The 27406-nt window shown below is 43.4% G+C and overlaps 1 protein-coding gene across 4 annotated transcripts in view; it reads left to right on the top strand.

Moving 5' to 3' along the window:
* srgap2 (SLIT-ROBO Rho GTPase activating protein 2) overlaps nt 1-26626 on the top strand; it is a 53660-nt gene extending 27034 nt beyond the window's left edge. The window contains exons 1-23 of one of the 4 annotated variants that reach the window (XM_044348234.1): nt 2491-2580; nt 3478-3670; nt 8804-8966; nt 11813-11875; nt 12709-12924; nt 13312-13440; nt 14414-14635; nt 14732-14833; nt 15006-15203; nt 15355-15439; nt 16007-16034; nt 16305-16335; nt 17092-17152; nt 17366-17443; nt 17560-17694; nt 17810-17915; nt 19626-19850; nt 20787-20866; nt 21251-21449; nt 22573-22710; nt 22977-23220; nt 23317-23427; nt 23520-26626. In XM_044348234.1, the coding sequence (XP_044204169.1) occupies nt 2535-2580; nt 3478-3670; nt 8804-8966; nt 11813-11875; nt 12709-12924; nt 13312-13440; nt 14414-14635; nt 14732-14833; nt 15006-15203; nt 15355-15439; nt 16007-16034; nt 16305-16335; nt 17092-17152; nt 17366-17443; nt 17560-17694; nt 17810-17915; nt 19626-19850; nt 20787-20866; nt 21251-21449; nt 22573-22710; nt 22977-23220; nt 23317-23427; nt 23520-24080 (3414 nt within the window). In that variant the 5' untranslated portion in view covers nt 2491-2534 and the 3' untranslated portion in view covers nt 24081-26626. Of the gene's footprint in view, nt 1-2490; nt 2581-3477; nt 3671-8803; nt 8967-11812; nt 11876-12708; nt 12925-13311; nt 13441-14413; nt 14636-14731; nt 14834-15005; nt 15204-15354; nt 15440-16006; nt 16035-16304; nt 16336-17091; nt 17153-17365; nt 17444-17559; nt 17695-17809; nt 17916-19625; nt 19851-20786; nt 20867-21250; nt 21450-22572; nt 22715-22976; nt 23221-23316; nt 23428-23519 lie in introns of those variants that run through there. The other 3 variants (XM_044348232.1, XM_044348233.1, XM_044348235.1) reach the window with 3 other exon arrangements.
* Nucleotides 26627-27406: the final 780 nt, after the last annotated feature.

Here is a 27406-nt window from a genome sequence, read left to right as displayed (position 1 = left end):
GTATCTAGGCCAGCTCAGAAGAGCATCCAGGGCAACCATCACTTCTGTCAGCTACCAAAAAAACAGCCTGAAGCTGGTGCTGTATTTCCTGCAAAAACTAACTTTCACTACAAAAGGTTATTGCAGGAAAAACATGAGTTGTGGGCTTCACTTTATGCATTGGCAAAATGGGACTCAAGGATTATGTGACTGGTTTTGCTATTTTTGGCTGTGGCATTATTTCCTTTTCCAGTTACATTTCCTTGTGATTATCTATCCACACGTTTTGAATGTGATGACTTGTCAGACTGGTTTGATTTGAGGCAGCTGCCTTCACCCTCAGCCCACTGCAAAAACCCCCCCCAAAAAACCCCAGCAGGCATTGACCATGGTGGAAATGCCATTATAGTGTGGTTACTCTGTCTCAATCCATCAACTCTCTATTTTAGTCTTCCTTCCTCTGGGTCAGAATAAGCAAACTAATCAATAATGGATGATAGGGAGGAGCAGTTTTGGGTGAAATGGTTTGAGGGGAAAAAAACATCTCCTCAGATCCCTGCCATTTCATGCTCATTTGTAAACTCAGATATATGCAGGATACACGCCGGCATAATATCACCCCCCTCACCTACACTGATGCATGCAAAACAAACAGGTGGCTGCTATGAATGGGTAGTGAGCTGCGATAAAAACAAAGTTCTTGAAAAAGTAAAGGACATTAGTATCAACATCAACAGTGATCCGTGCAACATACAGTCACTGTCAGTTGTCTGTGGATATTGAATTATAGCCAGAAATAGAGTTTAATGACACATACTGTATGTGCACATGTATGTATCTAATTATACTGTATGTAGTTTTACACCAAGGATGTACCATTACACTAAATAAAGCCTGTAGGCACGTAGGTTTTACTTGAAAGCTGGATTTGTCAGCTTGATCAGTTTCTTTCCATGTGAAGTATGGCAGATGTTGTTACGAGTGACCATGGTGATTTTAGTGTACTGTGACATCACGTGCGTGCCCTCTATATGTAGATAAGTACAGGGACATGCTCCAAAGATTAGCAACCATCTCCTATTGCCAATAGTTTTATGTTTGATTGTGGTGTTGGTGGAACTGGTGAAAAATGTGAGGCCAGTGCAGACAGAGCCAGACAGCCCCTCAGCACTACAGACAGAGAAAGTGGAGGAGGAGGAGGAGGAGGAGGAGGAGGAGGAGGAGGAAGGGAAAAGAGAATGGAGAGCATCAGTAAAGTAGAATCCCAGAGCCTGATTACAAGACCTGCTCTCATCTGCCTGGAAAATGTGACTGGGCTGTCTGGAGGGGGGGGGGGGGGGTTTGGAGGCGTCACATTCCAGTTCACATCCCACTTCTCACTGGCTCACTGGATGATGACCATTACAGAGGGACGAGACTGAGAGGAAGACCTACATCGATCTTTTCTGACAGTTTCTCTCCTCTTTGCTGTACCAAGCTCCCTGTCTCTCAGCTAACACTCCTCTCCTGTTGGCGATAACAGTGTCTAGATGGACAAAGATTAAAAGACTTAATTTTTTTTTTTAGAAATCCTTCAAGGAAATCCAGTTTAGCAGCCAATATCAACAGGGTATGGTGTGAAGAGCTCAAGGTTAGCTTTGGTTGAGTCACACAGCCATATATTTTGTAAATGGAGCGTGCTGTCAGAATCACTCTTCATCCTAATGTGACTGTTAGGGGCCCGAGAGGGGTTTCGGGGCTTAGGGCACAGCTTCTCTATTAGATTAATTTTACCCCCATTAAACCTGCTTTCTAAACACAGAGGTCACATGGGACAGCTGTCACCTCTTCTGCTCTGTGTATCCTACACCCCTCAAGCCATTTCCACACTGATCACCTTATGCCTTCTATCACCATCTTGGGAGCGCTTGTTTTCAGTTGAGGTGTTTGTGCATGTGGTGTGTGTGTGTTGCCGTCTCAGGCCGGCTAATTATAAGGCCGCCATCTCGGGGCTTTCGTGCCGCAGCCTTGAGAGGCAGGAAACTGAGTCATTTGACAGCGCTGTGCAAATTATACACAAACACGTGTACACACACACATACATATACACACAGACCACGAGACAATAACACATGTTGTCAAAGCAAATATCCACAACAGGTCATTAGCTCAGACACAGACTGTGTGTATGCATTTATTTGTTGCGTATGTGTGTGTTTTGTGCCATAGCGTCACAACGCCAAAAACTCCTCCGCTCTGGCCTTTTAATCAGCGAAGAATGACTGTGAGAGGGACACTGGCATGGGCTAGTAGCACCATGTTTAGGTCTGTGTTTATGACAGAGGGAGAGAGAGAGAGAAGTGGGAGACGAGGGGGAGGAGCGGGGTGGTCACAGACACATTTAGATATCCCACTTCTCTTTGTCGTAATGAGAAACTGCACCCTCAGCTGTAAAACACAAAGGCAGCATCAACAGTCGCTGTCGGCTCGACAGACAACTGACTCTCTGCCAGCCCGTGTGTGTGTTTTAATAAGTGTATGTGTGTGAGGGTAGTCTATACTGCACTGAAGCCAGGATGGAGGCCAAAACCATCCGCTTCCTCTACAGCCAGCGTTGTAAAGGTAGGACAGCTGTGGTACACCAGCCTAAAATAGAGCCATGATGCAGCTGCACAGGTTACAGATCGGAGAATTGTGTGTTTGTGTTGTTAACTCTTTAAAAGGATGTATGTGCGGCGTACTCAGCATTGGCAGGCAGCTATGAGAGCATAGCATTAATCTGTCAGCTGTCAGCACTGATCCAGCTTATCATCGTCGTGTGTGTGTGTGTGTCCTTGGTGTGTGTGTGTGTAAGTACGTGTGAGTGCGTGCGTGTGGACTCTTTGTGTGTCCTCCTCTATAACTGCAGTGGGCAAGACTCTCCAGTGGACTTTTTGTAGCCAGTGATTGAATATGGTTACTGAGTGTGTCTGTACTGAGTGCACTCTATTAATTTGAGGCCAGACTGGAGAGCAGCATGGAGGAGGGAGAGGGGAAGGAGGCAGGAGGAAAATGAAAAGTGATAAGCTGGGATAAATGGCTGCCTCTGGAGATCTCTGTGTGTGGAAGAGGATAGATGATTGTGCACATACATGCATAAAAATGTGGTAATGTACATACATGGTGGGAGGGGAATGGATTCCAGCCAATACTCCAGGCTGATGTGTTACAGCTCTGCCAGGTGTTTTCACTGGAGCTTAAGACGTTAATATCTTACACATTGTTGTGGCATGTATCTTAATAATAGCACTGCATCTTCGACTGTAATGTATGCAGCTTACATCCTAGTTGTATGGATAATTGGATGTAGTTAGCATTTTTTACAGGAAAGAGGCCTTTGATTTTAGAAGTGCAGGGGAACAAACATTCTGTGTAAGACGTCCTCTGTGGCTTCAGTGTGTCTAACACCTGGATTGTGGTTGCCATGATGAAGTTAAACTCATCTCTATCTCTCTGTCACTCTTCCTTCCACCCCCGCAGAGATCCGCGCCCAGCTGGTGGAGCAGCTCAAGTGTCTGGACCAGCAGTGTGAACTGAGGGTGCAGCTGCTTCAGGACTTGCAGGACTTCTTCAGAAAGAAGGCAGAGATTGAGATGGACTACAGCCGCAACCTGGAGAAGCTGGCAGAGAGGTTCCTCACCAAGACACGCAGCACTAAGGACCATCTACTCAAGTATGTCACAAGCACTCATAATTCACTACCACACTGTGCTGTAACAACTGATGTCGTTGTGCACAATCTTATCAGTTTTGCCAAAGACAGCAAATATTTTAATTTTTCCAAGTAAGATGTAAATATGCAGAAGCACACTTTCTTTATTTAGCTGTCTAAATAGCATAGAACCTTTTGGTTGCTGGTGACTTCCTTCCTGGGAAAAGAGAAGTAGAGGCAGGCAAAGAAAATGAAACACAAGGATGGCTGAAAGGGGTAGTGAGGTCATGTTGGTATGTTCCAGTCTGTAAAGTACTGACCTACATTTAAGCATATCTCAAAGACTTCACATCTCACTTACTGCTTCTCAGTTTGATCTAATGAAACAGCTCGATCCAATTATATATCTTGTACATTTCATTAACATGCTCATTCTGTTACCCTTGAGGTCATATGAGACTGTGTGTGTAACTTCAAATTTAGCCAGAAATGGCCAGGTGGGGATTTTGTGCTCTGACTATTTTGCAGTAGCTTGCTGTGTATAACCTTGCCCAAACAGGGATTCTCTCTCACCAAAGATGGCTGATCTTGCTCTCTTTCTCTTCCTCTACTGTGTGTCTGTCTCTCTCTTTTTCTCTCCCACTCACTCCATCACAGATACATATGGTGCATCCAAATATGCACTGGAGCTCATCAGCTTTAGCAGCATGGTGTGTTCTTGTATAATTTATCTGGCAGATTTTGGTGAGAGAGAGAGAGACAGAGAGAGAGAGAGGTCTGTTTCCCTGTGGGGAAGAAGGATTCACTGAACTGCTAGCTAATCATAAACCACACACTCACAAATTCTGTGGAGGCAGAGTGTCCTTGTTATTTAGCTGTTAATGCCTCCTCGCGTCCTCTTCCAACCTGTGACTTAAAAAATTGTCAGAGACCAACCGTCACTGAGGATGTTCCAATCCCTTCAGTGCATCTCAGAGGAGCTGGGTGGCTTGCTGAGGAGCAGGAGCAAGAAAACCCAGGTGTATCTTATGTGAAAGTCTGTAACTGGTTGGCATCACCTGATCGATGGAGATCTGTTTTAATAGCCCAAAACACAAATTGTCACATAGACCTTTACAGCTTGTCATGTTTACATAACATTGAATTTATTTAATGTTACGTAGATTTAGATTTAGGTTCAGGTTATTTAGATTAATTTAGATTTATTTTAAGGTTAATGTAATCTTATGTATAGACAAGCAGCAGACATAAAAGGTTTGGTTACCACCTTTTTGGAGTTTTTGTTAGCCCATCACTGCAGAGGAAACACCATCTGATCGTCTGATAGACTGGATCTTCCAGTATTACCAAAACTGTTGAGAAGGACTGGACTTTTTCCTCTTCTGCTCATCTTCTCTCTCTCTCTCTCTCTCTCTCTCTATCTCTCTCTCTCTCTCTATCTCTGTCTTCCTCTGTCTTTCTCTGACTTCCTGTAAACCATGACCTCCTCTACAGTCACCTTTTGTTTCCCCTTTTGTCTCCCTTCCTCTTTCTTTTTTTCCTGCTCTGTTTTCGTTCTCCTTTCTTTATGCATCATGTTCTTTTCCAGAGACACTCTCTGATAATTTCTCTGCTGGGGGCAAACCCACATGCATGCTCACACTCACACACTCTCACACACACACGCACGCACAGAGGCACACACAGACTAAAAGGGATCGATAAGTCCTCTAAACGAAACCCCACTCCAGCCAAGAGGACAAACCCCAACACACAGACCCCCTCCAGCTCAGATCAATGCTGAGACAGTTGCAGAGTGTGTGTTTCCCTGTGTTGCACATTGGGGGAGGGAAGGAGAGCAGAGGAGAGGCGGGCGCAGGGGGGGCAAAGGACACAATAAAATGTATTGAACAGGTCAGCTATTGCAGCTGTTACAGTAGGTTTGTTCACGTCATAATCTATACAGATAAGGCAACAAAGAATACAACTTACTGACTGACAAGTGTTTGTCTTCTCCTTTCCATCTCTCTTTTTGCTCTTTTCCCACTCTCTTTTTGCTTTTCTCTTCCTCCAACATCTGTGTATTTAACATTCCCCCTGCATCTGCTGCTGCTCAGTCCGGGTGCCACGTTGGAATTTCAGCTATTTTCCGGTTATGTGTGTGTATTTTTTTGTGTGTCTGTATGTAGGTGTGTGTATGTGTGTGCCTGTGGCTGTTCCTCCGTACAGCCAAACGTTGATGCTGCTCCAAGCAATGTGGGGTGTGAGGGTTGTGTATGTGTGTTGATCCCGTGGAGACCCCTGGTATTCCTGCTATTTGGCAGACTGCATACAGCAATGGTGGGGGGTTACTAGGTTTAACCGTATTGTGTGTGTCCATGTGTATGTGTCTGTTTGTGTTTGTGTGTGTGTGTGTGTGTGTGTGTGTGTGTGTGTGTGTGTGTGTGTGTGTGTGTGTGTGTGTGCCCTGAGGCTGACAGGCTGATTGGTCACATGGAGAGGCCCTCACAAGCTGCACACTGATTCAAAGCCTACCCTTATGCTAAATATTAGGCCAGTCTCACTGTTAATAAGCTGCAGCCCCTTACACAACCCATGGCTACAGCTACGTATTATTTCGATGTGGGTTTTGGGATCTGATTCTAAAGATCACATTGGTCGTATGACCACACGTGGCTTGAAAATTGCTGTTTTGCATCTGTTGTGGCTGTATTCATTTAAACCTAACCAGTACTTTTTCCCTACTCTTCCTCTATATATTTACATTTCTAATAGAACTGGAAAGTACTGAGAAAAATCATACACCACTTTTTCTCAGTAATCAGCTCTGAATTGGGGACACTCAACTGGGGATTCATAAAGAAACATGCTGAATGACTCCACTCGCAGATTCCTGAAAGCAAAGTGTCTACTCACTGGCTTCACCTGCATCAATACACTTAAAATATGGTGCGACCAGAGCTAGGACTCAAAATGTAGCTAAACTTTATAAAACTGTATTAACACAACAAATTATAAGCAGCAAGTGACAATAATTCCATGCAGGGAGGTAGCATTTTCTGCAGTATGTATAAGAATACAGTATTTTTAATCTGCCAAGTCGTCGTTATCAGTCCCCTGAATCAGCTAGTACTAGTATAACCAACTCTAGTGAAAAGAGGTGTCGAAGAGTGAACATTGAACCTGGCAGGATGGATAATATCTTCATCTTTGTTTTCACAATCACAAAAACACTATGCGTTAGTGAACTAAGACAGACTGTTTTGGATGTTTTATGTCAATGTGTGTGTTTAACTTCTGGAGGCATGCATAATGCACACTCTGGAAACAAACATCCCCCTGGGGGACAATAAAGTCTATATATCTGTTTGTCTTTATCTTACTTCTTTGCTTTCAACACACATTAGTTTCTGTTTTGACTTAAATAACCTGCTATATATTTGAAGAAGTATTCAATAAGAACAGGAACTGATAAAGAGAAGTGAAGCACTGAAATTGGGGTTGATAAAATAAAAATCGATATCCAATTGTTACTGATCAAGGGACAATACTAAAGTTATTTTTATGACTCTTATACTTGATATTTAATGTGACTGTTGAGTTTGCTTCAGTTGTAAAAGCAGCGAGCAGTGATGCTCCATTTAATGCTGTGTGCTTTGATCCTGAATATACATGACCATTTAGCATTTTCCCTCCAACATGAGTCGCCGGCAGCACGCGACCTGAAGACCATGTGACCTTTTGGGAGCCAATGACATTTCAGTGTTTACCTTGTGATAGCTGAGGGTCAGAGAGAGTTAGGTGATCAGTGAAGGGTGACATGTCACATGGAAGCAAGGAAGCTGGTTGATTGAGCAAATAGAGGAACTGCAGCCTTGTTTTGGTGAAGGAAAATGTTGTGCAACCAGTGAAGACAGACACACCGGAAAAGAAACGGACAGCACAGAGAAGTCGGAGTAAAGTGATACAAATGCACGTGTGTCCACATGACTGTTTCTCATTTCTCAATGCACCATGAGTTTCAGGATTTCAGCATTGTAATATGTGTAGGAGGTTAATTTTTTTTTCTTTTGTCTTGACATTGTTATTGTTATTACATTGTGTTAGTCATCTGACCATCTGACCAGTGGTAGCCAGTACCAGCATATCACATCATTGTTTATGACTCATCTCATCAGATCCTACTCCTGCCACCGCGCCCCCCATCCCCCACACACCCACACACACAGACATCTCCCCGCGGACACCAGCCTCACTCTATACCCTTCGGTCAAAGACTCTCTGTGTCTGTCTGACCTTGTGTATACTTGGGTCAATGCTCTACTTTTCCTGACCTCTATCTGTCTGTGTGTGTGTGTGATGTAAATGCCTTGCAGCTCTTCGCTCTTTCTATCCAGTCAAAGCTGCTCTTAACGGAAGAAAGACCTTCTTTCATCCACTTACACTCACTCATAATCCATTTTACCCACTAGATCATCCATGGATCATCCATAACACATACTGTACACACAAACACGTACACACACACACACACACAAAACTGTGTGCACACACTCTGAAAGGGGTTGTGTTGTAATATAGCCAGAGCATTGACAGCCTCGCATTTGTGTAATGGCTTTATAGGCACTTGAAGCAAAGACAATGAAACAGTATTGAGCTATTATACTGTTGGTAAAATCATTATAGTCTTTAAACTCATTCTCTCTCTGTCTCTTTTTCTCTTTTCTCTTTCTCCTTTTTTCTCTTATTCCTTTTCTGTGACAGCTGTGCTTGTTGGGGAGTCTAACCTCTTCCTGCTGGGTTTTGTACCCTGGCTGAATCCCCTGTTTGGGTTGGCTCACTGACACTGTGTGTGTGTGTGTGTGTGTGTAAGTGTAAGAGAAGGAGAGAGGGAGGGTGGCTGTTTTGTACGTAAATCTGTCTGGGCATTCTCTCCCTTTCTGTTGGTTATTCTAATGTCTTATTTCATCTTTATGAAAAAACAGCGTGTGAAGAGTGTGCTTGTCTCTACATTTAGCACGAAGTAGGCCTGTGTCTGCGTCTATCAGCAGGATGAAAGGGGGGGGGAGGATTCAAAAGATGAAAGAGACTTAATGCTTGTCATTTATTTGAAATATGCTTGGGGGGTCCTTGAGTAAATTTTAAGACTCGCTCTGGCTTTCCCTCTCTGTGTAGGAAGGAGCAGAGCATTTTATCTCCAGTGAACTGCTGGAACCTGTTGCTGCTTCAGGTGAAGAGGGAGAGCCGCGACCACGCCACTCTGTCTGACCTCTACCTCAACAACATCATTCCCCGCTTCGCACAGATCAGCGAGGACTCAGGACGCCTCTTCAAGAAGGTAAAGCAAACAAACGCGGCAGGGCTTTACTTTAATTGGTTGTCTTAATGGATTTGATGTTGATTTCAGTTTCTAATAAGATTGGGTATGGAACCTGCAGTGTAGTGATCATTTTTTGGTGTAACTGGTACATAGATACTCCTTAATTTTAATTACTTTATGTAAAATTTGCTTTACAATTCACTTTATAGATTTTATGTGAGTGAGTTTGTGAAGTTGGTTGTGTCTTTTTAAATGGTAGCATCCTCTGGATAATATTATCATTGTTTGAGCACATGTTTTTTCACATCACATCAGTAACAGCCCAGTTTGTTAAACCCATTAATATTTCTGCCCTGTCCATCCTCCTTACCATCATCTCTTGTCTGTCTTGTTTGATTTATTGACTGACAGCAAGTCAGCTGAACCTCAGTCCAGGAGAGTTCATGCTGTCTGCGTTTCGTACAGTAGCCTCAGTCCTGTCTCCTCTGATCTCTGCCTCGCTAGTCCGAGATAAAAACACGCTGATGGAGAGAAAGAGGAGACCTGAAGGAAGGAAAGAAAGAGAAAATTAAACTTGATAGACAGAGGGGGCTTCATGAGAGGACAAGGGAGGAAAGAGAGAGGGGATGAAGAGATTTCTCTGGAGATCAGAGCTTACTGTGACCTTGTAGAACAAATACCAAGTCTGAGTCCTCCCCGAGGAGACAGTCAGGGAGACAGACCAAATACACAAGCTGAGAGGGGCAGAGCAACAAGCAGGAATGCAGCGTGTTCTTACATCTTACGCATTTTCATCGTTTTCATCTTAATTTTCATCTTCGGTATGAGTTTCAGAGGGATAACATATCTGCAAGGTGAGGTAATTTGGCTGATTGTTACCACTTCAAAGGCTGCGCTCATACAGCTTCAGTCCGGATTCAAAGTTAGACTGAGGTTTGGGTTAAAATATTAAGGGTTAAGTTTAAGGTAAGGATCAAAGTTAATCTTGTGTCGAGGAGGGCTATGGATAGGGTTTAGGAATGTTATCAGTGGAAAGCCCTCGCAAGTATAAGTAAGATCAGTCTGTGTGTGTGTTTGGAAGGCAAAGTGAAGCAGTCTGTGTTTGGAATGTCATGGCAGAGGCTGCTGATTTCCAACCTGATAGGTCGTCTTTGAACTACATTTACAGTCTGATCGCAGGCGATGAGAACACAAACGTCTACCCTCATATCACTGTCTGACTGATAGAGCAGTCCAAAAAACCACACTTTCTCCCTTTTTCTTCTCTTCTCTGCTGGCCAGGTCATGGACGTTTATTTCTATTTTTATCTTTCTCAAACACTAGTTGTACTTTGGCATGAGGGCTGTTTCCATCATGTCTGGGTCATAAACATACTGCACACACACACACAGAGAAGGCTCTGATGGCTAATTAAGTAGATAATTAGTTCATTTATAACATTTCCAGTCAGTGGCATGAACAGCAGCAGTGCCAGGGGGCCATGACACACACAACTCATGGAGACAACCCATATTAGAGAAGTCAACACATTCATCTCAGACACTTCCATCCATTGTTGAAAGTAGTTCAGAATGATACTGTGGGTGTGTGTGAGATCTAGTAACTGTCGGAAGGAAGCGCTAACGAGTCAAACAGTATTGATGGGTACACAGTCTCAACTCGGACAACAGACGTCAGGGCTAATGAAGCGTGTTAGCTGTGTTACCGCGCAGTCTCGCTGAGCCAGACAGACGACCACAGGCAAGATGAGTAGTCCAAAGGTCAAGATCCACAGTTGATAGATAGGGAGGCTCAGCCATGGCTGATTGCTTTTTGATTGGCTGTAGTCTGGCTGGCTGTCACCTAATATGAGCCTCCTACAGCACTTTAAAGAAAGAAGGTGGGGCGACCTCACTTATCCTGTTACCTCTTTCGTTTGCTGCGGTATCCTAAATCTCTTCCCTGTCGTTTTGTTTCTCCACAGCACACACCCCTCTGTTCCTGACCTTTCTGCTCTCTGTAATTCCACCTAATAGGTTAATCATCCCGATTTGTGATTCAGTTTCTTCTATAATCCCCCAAGCACTCTCTGCCACCATGTAAACTGGTTCTTCTCCCTCCTTTTTACCTGCAAGTCTCCACCTTTACCGCATTAGACACCTTTCATCTTACAATCCTTCACTTTTTTTTTTTTTTTTTTTTTTACTGGCTCACCTCCTGATACCCAACTACACTCCGCCCCGCTCCCTTTCTGTGCCCTCTTCCAGGAGAAGACAGATGCTCAACATGCGCTGGCAAAATCTGTTCTTGCTTTCATTCTGCATTCCTTATCCATTTTTTTTTCAGTTGACTTTTTCTCCTTTTTTTTCTCTCTCCTTCTTTTAATTTCCCGTTTGCTTGCCCCCTACTTTCTCTTACCTGTCTGCTTTCAAGTTAAACTTGATTTACTGTACATACCCCCAAATCACAAATGTGCATAATGTTTACTGATCTGTGAGTTGCTTGGAGTCATCAGTCACCAGTAGTTTCTGGCAACTTCATCATCTTGCCCTCTTCCTTTAGCTCTTTGGTCTTCTTACCTTCTCTGTCTTGCTCCCTCTGCTTCCTTTCCATCACGGAGAGATCAGTATCTGTAGCTTCCCCATCTAACCCCACATCCATCAAGTCCAACCACTACTGCCTTGCTCATTTATCTGGACTCCTTCACTCCTGTTCTGCTTGATACTCTAGTCTTGACTGATGATGGTGCAGTTGGTTAACAACATGGCTGAGTGGGTATGGATGGATGTTACTGGTTGTAGGTTAATGGTAGTAATGGTATTAACAACACGGAGCTAATGGCTAAAGCTCTTTATTCACATTAATCTAACTTTTGTCTCTCCAGAGCAAAGAGGTTGGTGTACAGCTGCAAGAGGACCTGATGAAAGTTCTTAATGAGCTTTATACGGTAAGGGAAACCACTGCCATTACACCTCCACAATATATGAATCCATAATAATGTGTTGTAATCTCTTTCATCTTATATGGCTCAACGGGGATAGCTTAAAGGAAAAAAAACACGTTGGGCAGTCTGATTTGATTGCTGAAATTTCAGACATCAGTTCTGGCCATCTGTTGTTTTGGTCTTCTCACGCTGTCAGGGGCATCATAGCGTCTGGTTACACATGTCCATACTACTGCCAAATCAAATTGTATTTCACTGTCCGTCTGTGTGTGTGGGCAATGTTTCTTACTACAGTGCTGCTCTGAGCAGAATTGAACAGTATAGCTTCAGCGCAGCCACGGCTCATAAAAGCTGGTCTCATACTGTAATTATAGTATATAGTAAGTGATAGAAATAGATCTGGTTTGAGTGACGCACACATGCTCACATGCATCCTTGTAGACAGCCCAGTGTGTCTGACTGCAGTATTTTGAGGAGAACAGTATAATGATAGCTCTGGTGGTGGTCACTGGAATAAGGCTGACACTGCACACATACACTTGTTTCATGTGTGTTTAACTCTTCATGTTAAAGTCATACCCCCATGTCCATGCACAGCAGTCTTGTACAGTAGAGGAGGCTGCTTGTGTGTGACTCATTCCCTGCAATATTTGGGAATGCCAAAAAAACCTCAAAAAAACTGTCTGTGTATTGTGCTGCAGTACTCCATTCTTTTCATGATGCTGACTAGCATAATGACACTTTTGATCCAGAGCCAGAACTCAGGGAAGGAAGAGACACACTGGGGGGAAAAAAAAAAACTAACATTCATGTTTTCCTGCAAATCTTGTTCCCAGGTGATGAAGACGTACCACATGTACAACACTGACAGCATCAATGCCGAGTCCAAGCTGAAGGAGGCAGAGAAGCAGGAGGAGAAGCAGATGGGACGCTCCAGCCGACAAGATGACCGGCAGACGCCGCGCTCGCCCGACACCCTGGCCAGCATCAAGAGCGACGAGAAACCCGTCCGACGCTCCAGTGTCAAAAAAATCGAGAAGATGAAGGAGAAGGTGAGCAGGGTCGGCGCAGGTGGGGGGAGGGAAGATGGAGGGCAACGAGCAGAGAGAGAAAGACTGTTTCAGAGTGCTCCACCTGTTGTCACTCTGACTTATGATGTGTGTGTGTGTGTGTCTGTCTCATGAATGATTTATGAGTGCACGCCTGGCTTATTGCTAACCTTGTCTACTACAGCTGGGGCCTGTCACAGCAACACGGTTCCCCACATCTTATTATCCACAATCAATACTGAGGCGTTTCACTCTAACACCTATTATCCCTCTCCCTTCCTTCCCCTTTCTCTACCTGTCATTACCCTTCTTCTTTGCTTTTCTCCTGATTTCTTTCCACTGTCTCTTTTGCAATCTCTCTGTTTCTTCTATATCTCTCTCTCTAATCAGAGACAAGCCAAGTACACAGAGAACAAGCTGAAGGCCATCAAGGCAAGAAACGAGTACCTGCTTGCTCTTGAGGCCACCAACAGCTGTGTCTTCAAATATTACATCCATGACCTCTCAGACATCATTGACGTGAGTATAAACACATCCTGTTATGCTGTGGGAGCATACATATGTGGACAGATTGTGTGTCTGTGTGTGGGTATATACAGTAGTTGTGTGAGTGTGTATCCCTGCGTTCTACCCAGTGGTGGCCCCTCGGTCAGTCTCTTCACATTATCTTCAGTGCTCTTAATGAAGGCAGCAGACTGGACATCCTCTCTCCATGTTTTCTCTTCTTAGTCTTTTTTTTCCCCTCCAAACACTCCTGTGATTAGAGTGATGTTGTGGCCCCCTGTAGACTGCAAGTGGCCAAAACATCTCGATAACACGGAGTTCATTCCCTGCGGGATAATAACACTTCACTGCCTGCTGACTGATGGACCAGTCAACAGGAAGTGTTCATTCTGTCACACTGATTGATGGCACTGACACACTGCTTGAGTAAACGGTGCTCTAATAAATTGTCGATGGTATTAACTACAAATATTAGTTTCTTGTATTATTAATCTTGTCTATTGTAGTTTTTTATAAAAGAAAATTGAGACAATTTTGCTTTAGACCAGTCTGACAAAATGAGTATGTGCTGGTGACAGTGCCTGACAGGGTGCGAAGTAAAATAGATAGATAGATAAATAGAACTGATGAACAGAGATTCCCATTTTTATAGTGTACATATTTTGATATAGTGTGTACAATTTGAAAACATATGTGAGGAATCTTCAGCCATTAGACCCCATTATGACATCATCGTCATATGGGGGTAGTCATGCCATGAGCCGCACAGGAATATCCCCCCGATGGAGTCTAGACACTGGTGGTTGTGAAAGAGTGTGAATGCGACTGACTAAGCTCATTTTAGTAGCACTAAAAGTACACGTTAACACAGGGAGACAAAACATGAGGGGCATCACTCTGACATGATTTCTTACCACTTAAGTTTCTTACAAAAACAATGCTTACAGACTGCATGTATTTATGTATGTTTTTGTGTGTGTGTGTGCAGTGCTGTGACCTTGGCTACCATGCCAGCCTACATCGCGCCCTGCGGACCTACTTATCTGCAGAACAGAATGTAGAGACATCTAAACACACTGGTCTGGAGACACTGGAGGGAGCAGCTGAGAGTCTGGAGCCCAATGGGGACAAACAGAAACTGATGGAGACCTACAACAATGTCTTCTGCCCCCCAGCTCGCTTTGACTTCCAGTCCCACATGGGAGACCAGGTACAGTGCCATTGTTTGTGTTTGTGTGTGTCAGCGCGAGGACATTTTTAAATATCAGTATTTTAATATGTTAATGATTGTTCTGTGTATGTATAGATGGGAGTAATGTGTGCACAACAGCCACTGGAAGGTGAGCTGCTCCAGAGGTGTCAGCAGCTGCTGTCCCGCCTCTCCACACTCAAGATTGAGAATGAAGAAGTGAGATATCTTTTTTGTTTCTTCTAATTTTTGTACTCATCTCCTACCCATTACAAATGTCATCTGTCTTCTGTTGTAATCATTCACCTTCATATTTCATCCTATCCATTCACGGATCTGTTAACCACAGCTTTGTTGTACATCTTATCTCATCTTCTCTACTGCCCATCAGGTGAAGAAAACTATGGAGGCCACTCTGTCCACCATCCAAGACATGGTGACGGTGGAGGACTACGACGTCTCGGAGTGCTTCCACCACAGCAACAGCATGGAGTCGGTCAAGTCAACTTTCAGCGAATCCTATCTCAGCAAGCCCAGCCTTGCCAAGCGACGGGCCAATCAGCAGGAGACGGAGCAGTTTTACTTCACGGTCAGTGCCAGTTATGGTCATAGATAATTACTTTGGAGCAATATTGGGACCAAGGCAGATTGAACTGACAGAGCTGTATGGCTTACTGCAGTTATATATGAGCATAATCTGCACACGTTGTGACTCTGGTGTCTGTCTTTGTGTGTTGCAGAAGCTGAAGGAGTTTCTGGAAGGCAGGAACCTGATCACCAAGCTGGAGGCCAAGCATGACCTCATACAGAAGACCCTAGGAGAGAGTGAGTGGGACTGCAAGAGTGTCCTTCATACCTTTCAGACATCATCCTTGTATCCTGTCTGTGTGTGTGTGTGTGTGTGTGTGCGTTCGTGTATGTGTTATTAGCCCCCCCCCCCCTCCAGTTGTAGGGAGATGGATTCAGAAAAGGTCTGATGACCAGAGGCGAATAGGGACCAGATCTGAAAGATGAGTGGTGTAGAGGGGCGCATCAGGACCCACGCAGGGAAGCAGAATGAGTTTAATATATCTAATAGTCACTAGCTGTGTGTGTGTGGAGGGCTAGGTCACAGTGACAGTAACCATATGTGGATGCAGCTGTGTGTTTAAGTATGAGGGGGGGTGTTCCTCAGGGCCGAACGCATCCACATTTCCACAACCTCATAGGAAAATCTTTCCTTAGATCGTGTGTGTGTGTCTACTTTAAGTGGGAAGTTTGTTTCCTTGTTTCTGTCCACCTGAAGTTGTCCTCTCATGTGTCATGCTTGTACTATAACTGTTTATCTCTGTCTCCCTCTTTACTGTCATACCCTCTCTCCCCTCCCCCTCTTCCTGTTTCTCCCTCCTTTAGGTCAGAAGACTGACTGTTGCCTTGCCAGGTAGGTGTGGTGAAGGAAGGAAGTAGGCTCACACACGCGTACACTCGCTCTCTCTCACACACATATACCATAGCAGTGTTTAAGCCTGATTTCTTGGCAGCCAGGGGTATTATTTTCCCTGTCACTGTTTATAGATATTCTCAACACATGTGCATATGTGTCTGTGTGTACAAATAGAGCGTTACCAGAGTTCTGTGTATAAATAGACTTTCTCTGGAGACATAATGATAGAGTGCCGTTCCTTTCTCTCCCCTCTCTCCCTCTGTGTAGTGGCCGGAGAAACTCGACAGTACGGAAGCAGGTAATATCTGTCATGAGTGTGTGTGCATGTGTGTTTGTGTTTGTTTCTGAGTGGCTGTAAGATTTACAGTCAGAGCCGCTGCAGCTTTGTTTTTAACTCGAGCCACATGTTTTCACGCAGTATCCTCCGCCCACAGGATGTATGGGCACCTCTGGTAGATGTTGATAGCACTTTGATTATTATCACATAATTCAGATTAATATAATCAAATACACACATATATACATCTACATCGAGAGTAGAGTCAGTACAATCTGTTGGTACATTCTCATGCAATATGAAATAACACAATAATGATCAAAAGCAATTGCTCCATTGGGGAATCTCATGTTTGTGGCCCCCCCTTGTGGGTGGCTTGTGTCGTGGCTATCAACTTTCACTTTGCAGAGAAATCAATTCATCAATTGATTTCAAATCAGATTTTTAACATATCAAAACCACAGTGAGATTCACATTATCAATGTGTACATTTGTCATCCAGCATAAATTTTACAGCCTCACCTCTGATACATTTCTGGAAACCCCCAAACAAACAAAGGGAAAAAGGGAAAAGCACCGTCTCCTAGCAACAGCTACACCCACCCTCTCTCCCCCATGTCTGATACCCACTCTTCCTAAATGTGTGCACCGATGCATGTGCGTGTGCAGATGTATGTGCGACAATTCTCCTGACATGAAGTGCGCTGTGCTGTATTTCCACGCAGCTCTTTTGTCCGTCTTCCTCTATCGGGAATAATTCCTCTCCCCCTATTTTAGGAATCAGGTGAAGCCATTCCTCTGATGGTCGAGAGCTGCATTCGCTTCATCAGTCGCCATGGTGAGGAAATTCTCCAGTGAAGTGATAGGTTTAGCAGCAGCCTTTACTGTGCGCTGATTGGTTACATTGTTGTATCATGTGTGATTGGTTCTGGATAAAATTAAATTTGGAATTTCACCAGGACTTCTTAACTTGAAACTACCAAAATACAATTAAACTATAATACTGAGAATGTTTTCATTAAAACTATCATGTGTGTTTATGTCTGTGCAGGTCTGCAGCATGAGGGCATCTTCAGAGTATCAGGCTCTCAGGTGGAAGTCAATGACATTAAGAATGCATTTGAGAGAGGTAAGACTGTAATCCGGCAGGAAACATGAGCATTTTAAACAGAATGTCCAGTTCTTTATTTTCTTTTCCATCTTGACCTCCGTCTCCCACCCTACCGTCTTCTTGTCCGGATGTAGGTGAGGACCCGCTGGCAGGGGACCAGAATGACCATGACATGGACTCGATTGCTGGTGTCCTCAAGCTCTACTTTAGAGGACTGGACCACGCCCTTTTCCCTAAGGAAGTCTTCCATGACCTCATATCCTGTGTGTGTAAGTGTCACATCCTTTTTGTCTCTTTGTGGATTTGTGTGTGTGTGTGTGTGTGTTTTTATGTGTTTTATTGTGTGAGTAATCCCCTGGGTGTCATGGCTGTGTTATTTTCCAGCGATGGAGAGCCTCCAGGAGCGGGCAGTCCACATTAAGAAAGTTCTGCAGTCTCTGCCTAGCAAAACCCTCATTATCATGAGATACCTGTTCGCCTTCCTCAACCAGTGAGTAGCAAGACACATTAACAAAGACAATAGAAGAAAAGTGGGCAAGTAATCAACAATATGTAGTTGTTGTGTCCGAAAAAAATGGTTATAGATGGTTCTTGAATCAAGGCAGTGCTATTATATAAGTCATGTATTTCCTGGACTGACTGAAAAAAAAAAAACATGACATATGACATATTGGAGTTTCAGAATATCCTCAGGCCTGAGGGCGAGGCATAAAATTCAAAATAGGTAAATAACGGTTGTTGAACTGCAGGTTCTTTAGTGACAAGATATACCAATTTTCATGTGACAAATTTCAGAAATGGTGATAGCATAGGTGCTTAACAGGAGTGAATGATTCATGAAGCTTAGAAAAACGGAGAGATGGAAAGTAACATTGCAACAGAGAAACATGAGACTATGTTCTTAACACCAACCACAGAATTCAACCAACACCATTTTGACGCAGTTTTAGGAAACAAATTATGGTGTGAACTTTTCAAATCTGGTGTTTCTGGCAGGACTGCCATTCTAAAACTGCCTGTGCCCAAGATTGATACAAGATGATGCATAATTTCATGTGAAGAGCACAAAATCTGAAACTTCAATCAATGTATAAAAATAACTGCTTGATAAGCCGCCTTTCAGCAGCTAAGAACTGCCGTCATGCTCTTCCTATCTGTCATGATTGCCCCACACACAGTTAAATAAATACAAAAATAGTCTCATAAACACCAGGATGTGGTTAAAAGCCTTCATTTGGCCTTCTCATACACCAAATGTAAACATCCTTTCGCCTTTGTGAAAAGTCAAAGAAGAACCCCAATGGGAGTATTTCTACCATGTCATTCCTTAAGGAGCTGAAAGCTTTCTTCTTTGAGAAATGATTCAGTTTCGCACTTCTAGTCAAGTTTATTTATCTAGCCCAACATCCCATATAGTGTCTCAATGAGCTGCACGGGCTTGCATCAGCTACAAACCCAAGCTCTCTGAAAAGATGACGACAAACTCCACAAAAAAGCATTGGTGCATGAGGGAGTATTTGCATAAGCATCAGGGGAGGCAATTCAAATAGAGACACCCCCTACTCTGACAGCAGGGGGTACATTAGGAGCCATAGGAGGGCTTGAGTCATACTAATCCAGGGCGATGGTTTTAATCCAAAAGTAATATCCGAAAACACTTTTTTCTGAATGTGTACTTTGTGTGGTGCAGTATTGGTTGACTATAGACACACGTTCCACGCTGTCTGACCCTCCCTAAAATCCACAACAAAGCCTTTTAATTAAAGTTACATAGCAAAAAGGAGCGAAAGACAAAAAAGAAAATGGGATGTGGGAGACCTGAAACTTGAGACTCATGGGTAAACCAAGTGGTCCCAGACAGCTCATGTGGAGACAGAAGAGGAGCTTCGTCTTTTGGTGAAGTGATTTACAGTCACCCCAATGCTCCTGCGTCATCTCACACACCGAAACACTCACGCACACACATCATCAGAGTCTCTCCATCCCCACAGCTCACAAATGAAGTGATGTATTAATGCTTGCTTAGAAGTTTACTGTTGGACCTCAAGCAATCCGACACATACAGTTATGCATTTGCAGATAATGCAGGATAAAAATGACATTTCATGGTTGTTTGTGTGCATAGTCAGTTTAGTGTATGTTTAAGAGAGATGGATGATATAATGCCCTCTAGATGACTCTTCTTTCCCTTCCGCCCCAGCCTGTCTCAGTACAGCGAGGAAAACATGATGGACCCCTACAACCTTGCCATCTGTTTCGGTCCCACCCTGATGTCTGTCCCTGAGGGCCACGACCAGGTCTCTTGCCAGGCCCACGTCAACGAGCTCATTAAAACCATCATCATCCACCACGACACCATCTTCCCTGGACAGCAGGACCTGCAGGGCCCCATCTACAGCATCCCTGGAGCTGGTGATGACTTCTGGTGAGTGCTTGGGAAGAGAGGGGGCTCAGAGATGACGAGGAGGCCAGAAAAAGGGCGGGCAGGTGGTTGATTTAGAGGCTGCCGTGGATTGATTGGGGGTTCAGCTTGTCTGCCTTGCTCAGGGCCAGGGGGCCACGAGGATCAGCTTACTCTCCCTCACACAGGAGATTAAAGTACCGCCTGACCACATCAGCCTGTGAGAGCACAGCACACACCACAACGCATTCAAGGGCCAACTTTCAATTTTATTGTAACGACAAGCCTCGGCACCAGTTATTATGATTACTGCCAGTCAGAGTAGTTGTTAAGACTGTAAGCCACACAAGAGGCGAAGCTCTCAGTCTCTGCTGTGGAAAGTGAAGACAGAAAAATATCATCACACTGACTTGGCTTGGCTTTGTTGCACTCAGAACCATAGCTACCACAGAGGAGTTTACGTTCTACAACTTTAAAAAAAAAAATGCACATGGTGGGTGTTTATTTGACTGATTCCAGTAATATACTGCAAAAAAAGACTACTTAAAGCCAACAAAATAAATTAATAAATCGCGACATAATGGATTCACTATTTATTCCACTTGTATTCCTGGCAGTGAAGAGAAGGCTTTGAAACAGCATTTAGATCTTCATTTTGGGACCAAAAATTTACAGAACAAGAACATAAATAAAATCCTGGCTATAGCCCTGGATACACCCAAACTCATCTCTAGATCTTGCAGTGCTCTCAGCTACATTTTCAAACTGTTATGTCAAGGACTGTACAAGTTTGTAAGATGGTCATGATCTCAGCGTTTAGCGGTGGTGTGGTACATATGAGCCTATGTGACTGAATTGAGGAATATGAGCTCAGGCTGTGAGTCATCAACACATGTTGTCAGTCTAAGACTCTTGTAGTTCTGTCTTTTTAACCCCATCTGCCCTCTGTGTCTACTGTAGTGACAGTCCACACTGTGAGCCCCCCCTTGTGGAAGAACCGGCACCTGACACCGTGTCTGTCAGCCACAACAGTGAAGATGGTGCATAACACACACACACACGTGCACAAACACATACATGTAAATACAGTAAATGTACTGCATATACATAATTAACTTGATGAAGCCAGTTTCCGTCTGTCACCAGTTTATGAGATCTCACCCTGCTTTTCTCACCAGTTACTGTGGCTTTAACCTTTTAAACCAGCTCACATTCTGCTACCTGTAACTTGTTATTTATGCTGCTTTGTTACTGCTCAGCCATTTTTTAACATTTGTGCTGTCACCAAATACAGCAGCACTAACCAGCTATGCACTAATCTGGCTTCCCCTCTCCTCCACCACCTTCTTTTTCTCTCTTATTTGTTGCCGCCTCTCTGTTTCTCTGTCACTTCCTGTGTCTGTCCACCATTCTCTGAATCTCAGGCTCCTTGGCTGTTTCAGAGTCCGACCCGATTGAAGCCATCGCTCGGTTCGACTACTCTGGCCGCACCAGTCGGGAGCTATCATTCAAGAAGGGTGCCTCCCTGCTTCTGTTCCACCGAGCTTCTGATGACTGGTGGGAGGGACGACACAACGGAGTGGATGGACTGGTGCCACACCAGTATATTGTGGTCCAAGACATGTAAGATGTGTTCCAATGGCTTATCTTGATCAAATATCTGCATAAGCAACAGAAAAACATTTGAAGGGAAATTCCAGTGTTTGCCTGGGTTTTAGTCTCTTATTTTTTTCTAATATGAATATTGATGATGATAATATTTTCCTCACTGGCCCTTTTGTTGAGTTTCTGGAAATGGCATCGACAAGAATGATGTCCAAGAGGGCAAAGGACCTACAACAAAACAGAACTTATCTCAAACATTTGTTTATTAATCTGACTAGGGAAAAAAACCCCAAAGTTCCTCTGGAAATCCCCATAGCCATTTTAGAAATGACAGCAGATCAACTTCCTGGTCAACTTTTACTGCCATATCCATATGGGTGCAGTAGTTTGTTTACATTAGAGTGAGGATTATTTATGCTTTTGTGCATACTAGAGAGGTAGTAACAAATGCAAGAGGATGGTTTATGTTTGCAAGTATTCCAACTGAAATACTAAAATGACATGGCCACCCTGACCTGATAGTGACCCATTGAAGGTCACTATAAGATAAAGGGAGACTCCAGTTGTTCCAGTTTTCTTATTGCTCTACAGCAGCTATTCAGTTTATTACACCATGGGTTTTTAGGGGAATACTTAAAAGACATTTTCTGTTGAATCTAAGTTTTTTTGTAAAGCTGTAGGAGGCTTATGCTCCTTGTGCTAACCTTTCTTATTCTTGACAGAGACTGCATCTCCCATTACTCTACAATAGAGGTGGTGAATAAAAAGTTACCTCGACGCATAGTCATAATGGACAAAAATACAGGAATAACACCAGGGATGACAAATGCAGGAATTTTGCTTTAAGTTTCTGTTTCTTTTCTTCTGGGTAAAACAGTGTTTATCAGAAATAGTGTTTGTATTATTCATTTCCTGTTGCAGAAAGATAGCTTCCATTACTGCTTGTGCTTCCTTAGACCACTCTACTGTGGCCTGTTTGGATATGAGTCAAGAGCCTGGACAATAATTGCTAATCAGAAGTGAAATGGCACCAGTCAGCTTTGTCTTTCAGAAGTAATGCATCAGTATGTGAGTCAGTCCCTTCTCTGTTGGCTTTATAGAGCACAGCAATGATTTATAAACTAAGGTTTGATTGTTTCAGGTCTGATGGGGGTCGGGGAAGTCCAAAACCTGATGTGGACTCCAGGGACCTACTGGAGGAGAGGGTGTCCACTAGAGGCAGTGCTGCATCTCCTACTGGAGCTCATGTGGCTGACATATACCTGGCTAACCTGAACAAGTGAGTTTCTAATGCAGATAGTCATAAGATTTTTCACATATGAAAATCAGTTTGGGTCCAAAAAACTGTAAAAGCCAAAAAAAGAAACCAAACCCAAAATCTTAAACGAAAGAGTTGTTTTTTAGTTTGTGATTTTGGTTTCTTGTTAGTGTTTTTGTTGCTGCTGCTGTTGTAGTTTTTTTTGACTTTTTTGTCCTGGACTGTCTTCTTACTGACCCATTTAGACACAAAACACGTAACATTACTGAAATGTTTCTCTCATTCAGGATGAGGAAACGTCCGGAGTCTGGGAGCATCCGAAGAACATTCCGGAGCTCAGAGAGCGAAAGTACAAGTCCAGGAGCCAGCGGAGGGGGAGGAGGAGGAGGAGGAGGAGGAGGGGGAGGAGGGGTGAGAACAGCTTCTCTTCCTGTCGGCGGGGCTCTGGTGAAAGAAACTGGAGACAAACGACCCGTCAGCGCTCACAGCATCCTCAACTCAGTCACTCGCCACTCCTCACTCAAGACCAAGGTACTGTGAAATCTTTTAGATACAAGTTAATGTAATAAATAGAATATTTAGTTGATTTAGGGAGAAAATATAATCAAGGTCATTTTGAACATTTAGGTGGAGAGCCCACAGTTACGCAAGACGACTACAGCAGGACGCTCCAAGAGCTTCAGCAATCATAGACCACTGGACCCGGAGGTCATAGCCCAGGTGGAGCACAGCTCACAGGTACAGCTCTCAGTTCAGTTACTTACCACCTTGTCTGCATTTTTGTGTATGCTAAAGTATGCTAACTTTAATGTCTGCCTCCTGTGTTGCAGGATATCGAGGCAATGAGCTCTGCCCTAAGTGAGCTCAGGGAGCTGGAGAGACAGAGCACCTCAAAACATACACACACCCCTGACGTGGTCCTGGACACACTGGAGCAGCTGAAAGGTGTGGGTGGTGGTGGAGGAGGAGGAGCCTCAGAGCCCTCCAGTCCACTCCACTCCCGTCTGTTGCGGGACAGTGAGGGGGGCTCCTCACACGCCCACCCACTTCAGCGGAGCGCCTCCTCGGCTAGCGACGTACCCTCCTCCTTCCGCCCCGCCAAGAGCCAGCCATGGAGCCCCCTGCCTTCTGCCACGTCTCCTTCTCTGTCCTCCTCCTCCCTCTCCTCATCTGTCCCTTCCTTTAGAGAGCTGCGCCCCCCAGCTACGAGGCCCAAGCCGGTAGTTTTCCCTAAGAGCGGAGGAGGGAGTGGCAGTCCAGCCATGGGCTCCCCAACCTCTACTGTGCCCCCTACACCTCCTCCTCCACTTGCGGGCCACACACATTCTCTCCCTCACACCCCTCCTCCTCCACCTCCACCCCAGTCTAATGACAAATCCTGCCCAGCTTAGGACCTCCTCACCACCACCCTAGCTCAAATCTGAACCACCATACTGATTCTTACAAACTAAGATTCTTACAGCTCTTCTACCAGGTGCTGGAAGCACTTTGTTTGTTTCACATAAGACCCCTAACCCACTACTCATGTGTAGCATTCACTTACGGTGTCCAGGCGAGTTCTCAGACGCCATGTTCCCTTTAGAGTGTCAACAGTTTTTTTCTGCCCTTCAAAGACACTTGTTTTTCTTTGCCACCACAGAGATTCCAGGGATCACTGGATTTTAAAATCATTACCAAGGGAACAGGACTCAGGATGGACACCTACATACCTATCGCACCTGGAGCTTACATACACTAGCTTGTGATGTTTGAAATTGTGTTTGAGTGGGCGTGCAAGAGTGTTACTTGCCTTTACACACAGATCTAAGTGAGGAAAAAAAAGCACTGTTTGATTTTGTATAGTAGACGTGACAGTTTTCGTTTTTTTTTTTTTCCTTTTTAATGACCCCATGACTACCGGGGCTGGAAGGGAGTGTTTGATTCCTAAGAATAGACTGTGAAATGTTAAGCTCTCACTCTGTGTACAAATGAAACACTGACTTGCTGCTTCAGAAGAGTGAAGATAAAGGTGGACTTTTGAGATGATGAAAGGAAGAAAGAAAACTGGGCCAAATATCAGTGTAAGTCATGTGATCAAGAGCTTTATATTATCTCTTCCTCCAGTGTTCTCTAGATATGTTGGTGATTTTTTTTTTTTTAATTATTATTACTGTTCAGAACTAGTACCACAACAGGAGCATGACAGGAGCAGTGCTCTCCAAAATCTAACATCCAACAGAAATTCTTAAATGCACATATAGCAATAAAAATAATGAAAGCTGGTAGTTTGAGGCATTATGCTGTTTCTCTCCTGCAGCTCTACTCTGTGTGTAGGGGACCACTGAAACCCAGCATTTTTATGTGTAATGTTGGACTGTACACACACACACGCACACTCTCTCCAAATCTGTGTGTGTGTGTGGAGTTTTGTGGCAGCTAAATACGCCTTTCAGGTTTTCCTTGCATGCTGGGGCCATAAACAGCAGCCACAATGGCAAGCTGGCTGATTGCATCAAGTTTATGTATCTGCAATACCAGCTATAGGTCAGCTTCAAAAAAAAAAAAAAAAAAAAAAAAAAGTTACAGCTTGCTCCTTTAACTATATACTTCAGACTTTACAGTAAAAGGGGTTTAATTCTAATGGTGTGTATGTATGTTTAATAATCATGATGATAACTGGAAGCATGGAGCTGAGGATCCTCCTGAGTGTGTTTTTAGATAGAAGCACAACCAACCACCTCATCCGACGCGTTCTTAAGCAAAGTGTGCTTTTATTATGGACTTTTTTTTCTTCCCCGTTGTTTATTAATGGTCAGAATCTGTTATGGTAAAATGTGGAATAGTGTAGCAGTCTGGGTGTGTGCGCCTGTGGGAGCATGCGTGGATGTAGAGTATGTATGCACCTCACCCCACCACTGCCCACCCATCATAAGGGTATGCCACAAAACAACAAGGAGACACAGGGGAATACACTACTCCCTGTGTTTGACCCATATATAAAGCCCAAATACAAGGACTTACACCACAGGAGCCATTTTTATTTCCTTTTTCTGATATTATTTGTTAATATGTACCTTCAAAAAATCAGATCTGATGATGAATTAGGGAATATGTGAATAATTTTGAAAACACTGACTTCAAAAGCGGACACATGCCATTCAGGGTAAACTGGGTCTTTTGTGTTGTATTTCACATTCTAGAAAAAGTATTGAACTCCTTCTACCCAGACGTCCTAAGACTCTATCACACTTTTCCCCTCTTCCTCGACCTCTCTCCCAGAATTACAACATACTGCATTCCTGTATGCTCTCTACCAGGTAATGAATTATAACTGTAAATGTTTTTTTTTTTAGTTTTTTTATTTTATTTCTGTATACTGTTTGTGTATTACCTGGTGTATTTGTGTTGCTCTTACCTCATCTCGACAACTGGAGGGACTGTGACTGTGTGTGTGTGTGTGTGTGTTGATGGTGAGAGATTAACTCACCTTATCAACACTCGCGCACTCACACACATACAGACATGCATGTGGGTGGTTGGTGTGTTTTGTCCCAGCTCCCCCTGTTTCGTCAAGGGGGGAACTGGGACCCTCTTCGATCTCAAATCAATCATCGTGCACTTGAACAACTTGGCTTGCGTGTGGACTAACTGTGTGGGGATGATTTGTCAGAATTGAATAATGTTAAATATGCATTTTTGTGTCCATTTGAAAACAGCAGAACTAAAAAAAAAGACTGTAATGTCAAATCTATTTATAGTTGTCTCTGTATTACTGGAGAATCCTGTGTTCAGATGTACTTTGTATATACAATGTTGTACATTACAGAGGTACACTCTTTTTTTGGTACAATATTGTACAGTAATAGCAATAGTAGTTTAATCAAATAGGCCTTATATAATTCTATGTGTAGTTCTTGTAGTAGATCTGTTTTTTAATAAACATTGCTTGCTATAACGATTCTTGAATTCTTTGATGTTTCTGACAATAAAGAGAAAAATTACACTGCAATTTCAGAAAATCATCAATGTAAACGTCAATAAAAATGATATGATAGAGTTTGAGTCTGTTCAAGGTACAGTAACTTTTAAGCATTACTATGTGAGGGACCAAGAGTGTAGGCACTATTATATATGACAAAACAACTCAAGCTGTACAAACAGAAGAGAAGCCTCAAACAAAACTCAGGTCACAACCAGAGTACAGGTACATGTAAAGCCTGTCAGCCAACTAAAAACAGACACGCAGGCAAACATTTAGACACATACTGTACAGTATCTGCAGAAACAGACCAGACAGTCAATACACAAATACTAAATCATACGTGAACATACATGAATTTTACTCACAGTAGTTAGAAAAATCATTTAACTTGTGGATCTCACAGCAAAGTATGGCTGCCTGCAGGAGTGGAATGTAACTAAGTACATTTACACAAGTACAAATTTGAGGTACTCGTGCTTTACCTGGATATTTCCATTTTATACTTCTACCCCACTACAGTTCAGAGGGATACATTGTACATTTTATTTCACTACATTTATTTGACATATTGGACAGCTTTAGTTAGTAGTAAATACAAGTAACTAAAGCTTACTTTGCAGATTGCATACGGAACATATGAGTTTATAAAATATGATGCATATTTATAGATTACTACCCAGCAGTGCATAAAATAGTTAAAATTTGCTCCATCTCAACTAGTTTCAACAGTAAAATGCTACTTTCACATAAATGCAT

This window comes from Thunnus albacares, chromosome 4, assembly GCF_914725855.1.
Source record: "Thunnus albacares chromosome 4, fThuAlb1.1, whole genome shotgun sequence".
In the NCBI taxonomy this organism is placed as follows: Eukaryota; Metazoa; Chordata; class Actinopteri; order Scombriformes; family Scombridae; genus Thunnus; species Thunnus albacares.
The sequence above is the reverse complement of the archived record's forward strand: the minus strand, read 5'-3'. Positions and strand labels throughout refer to the sequence as shown.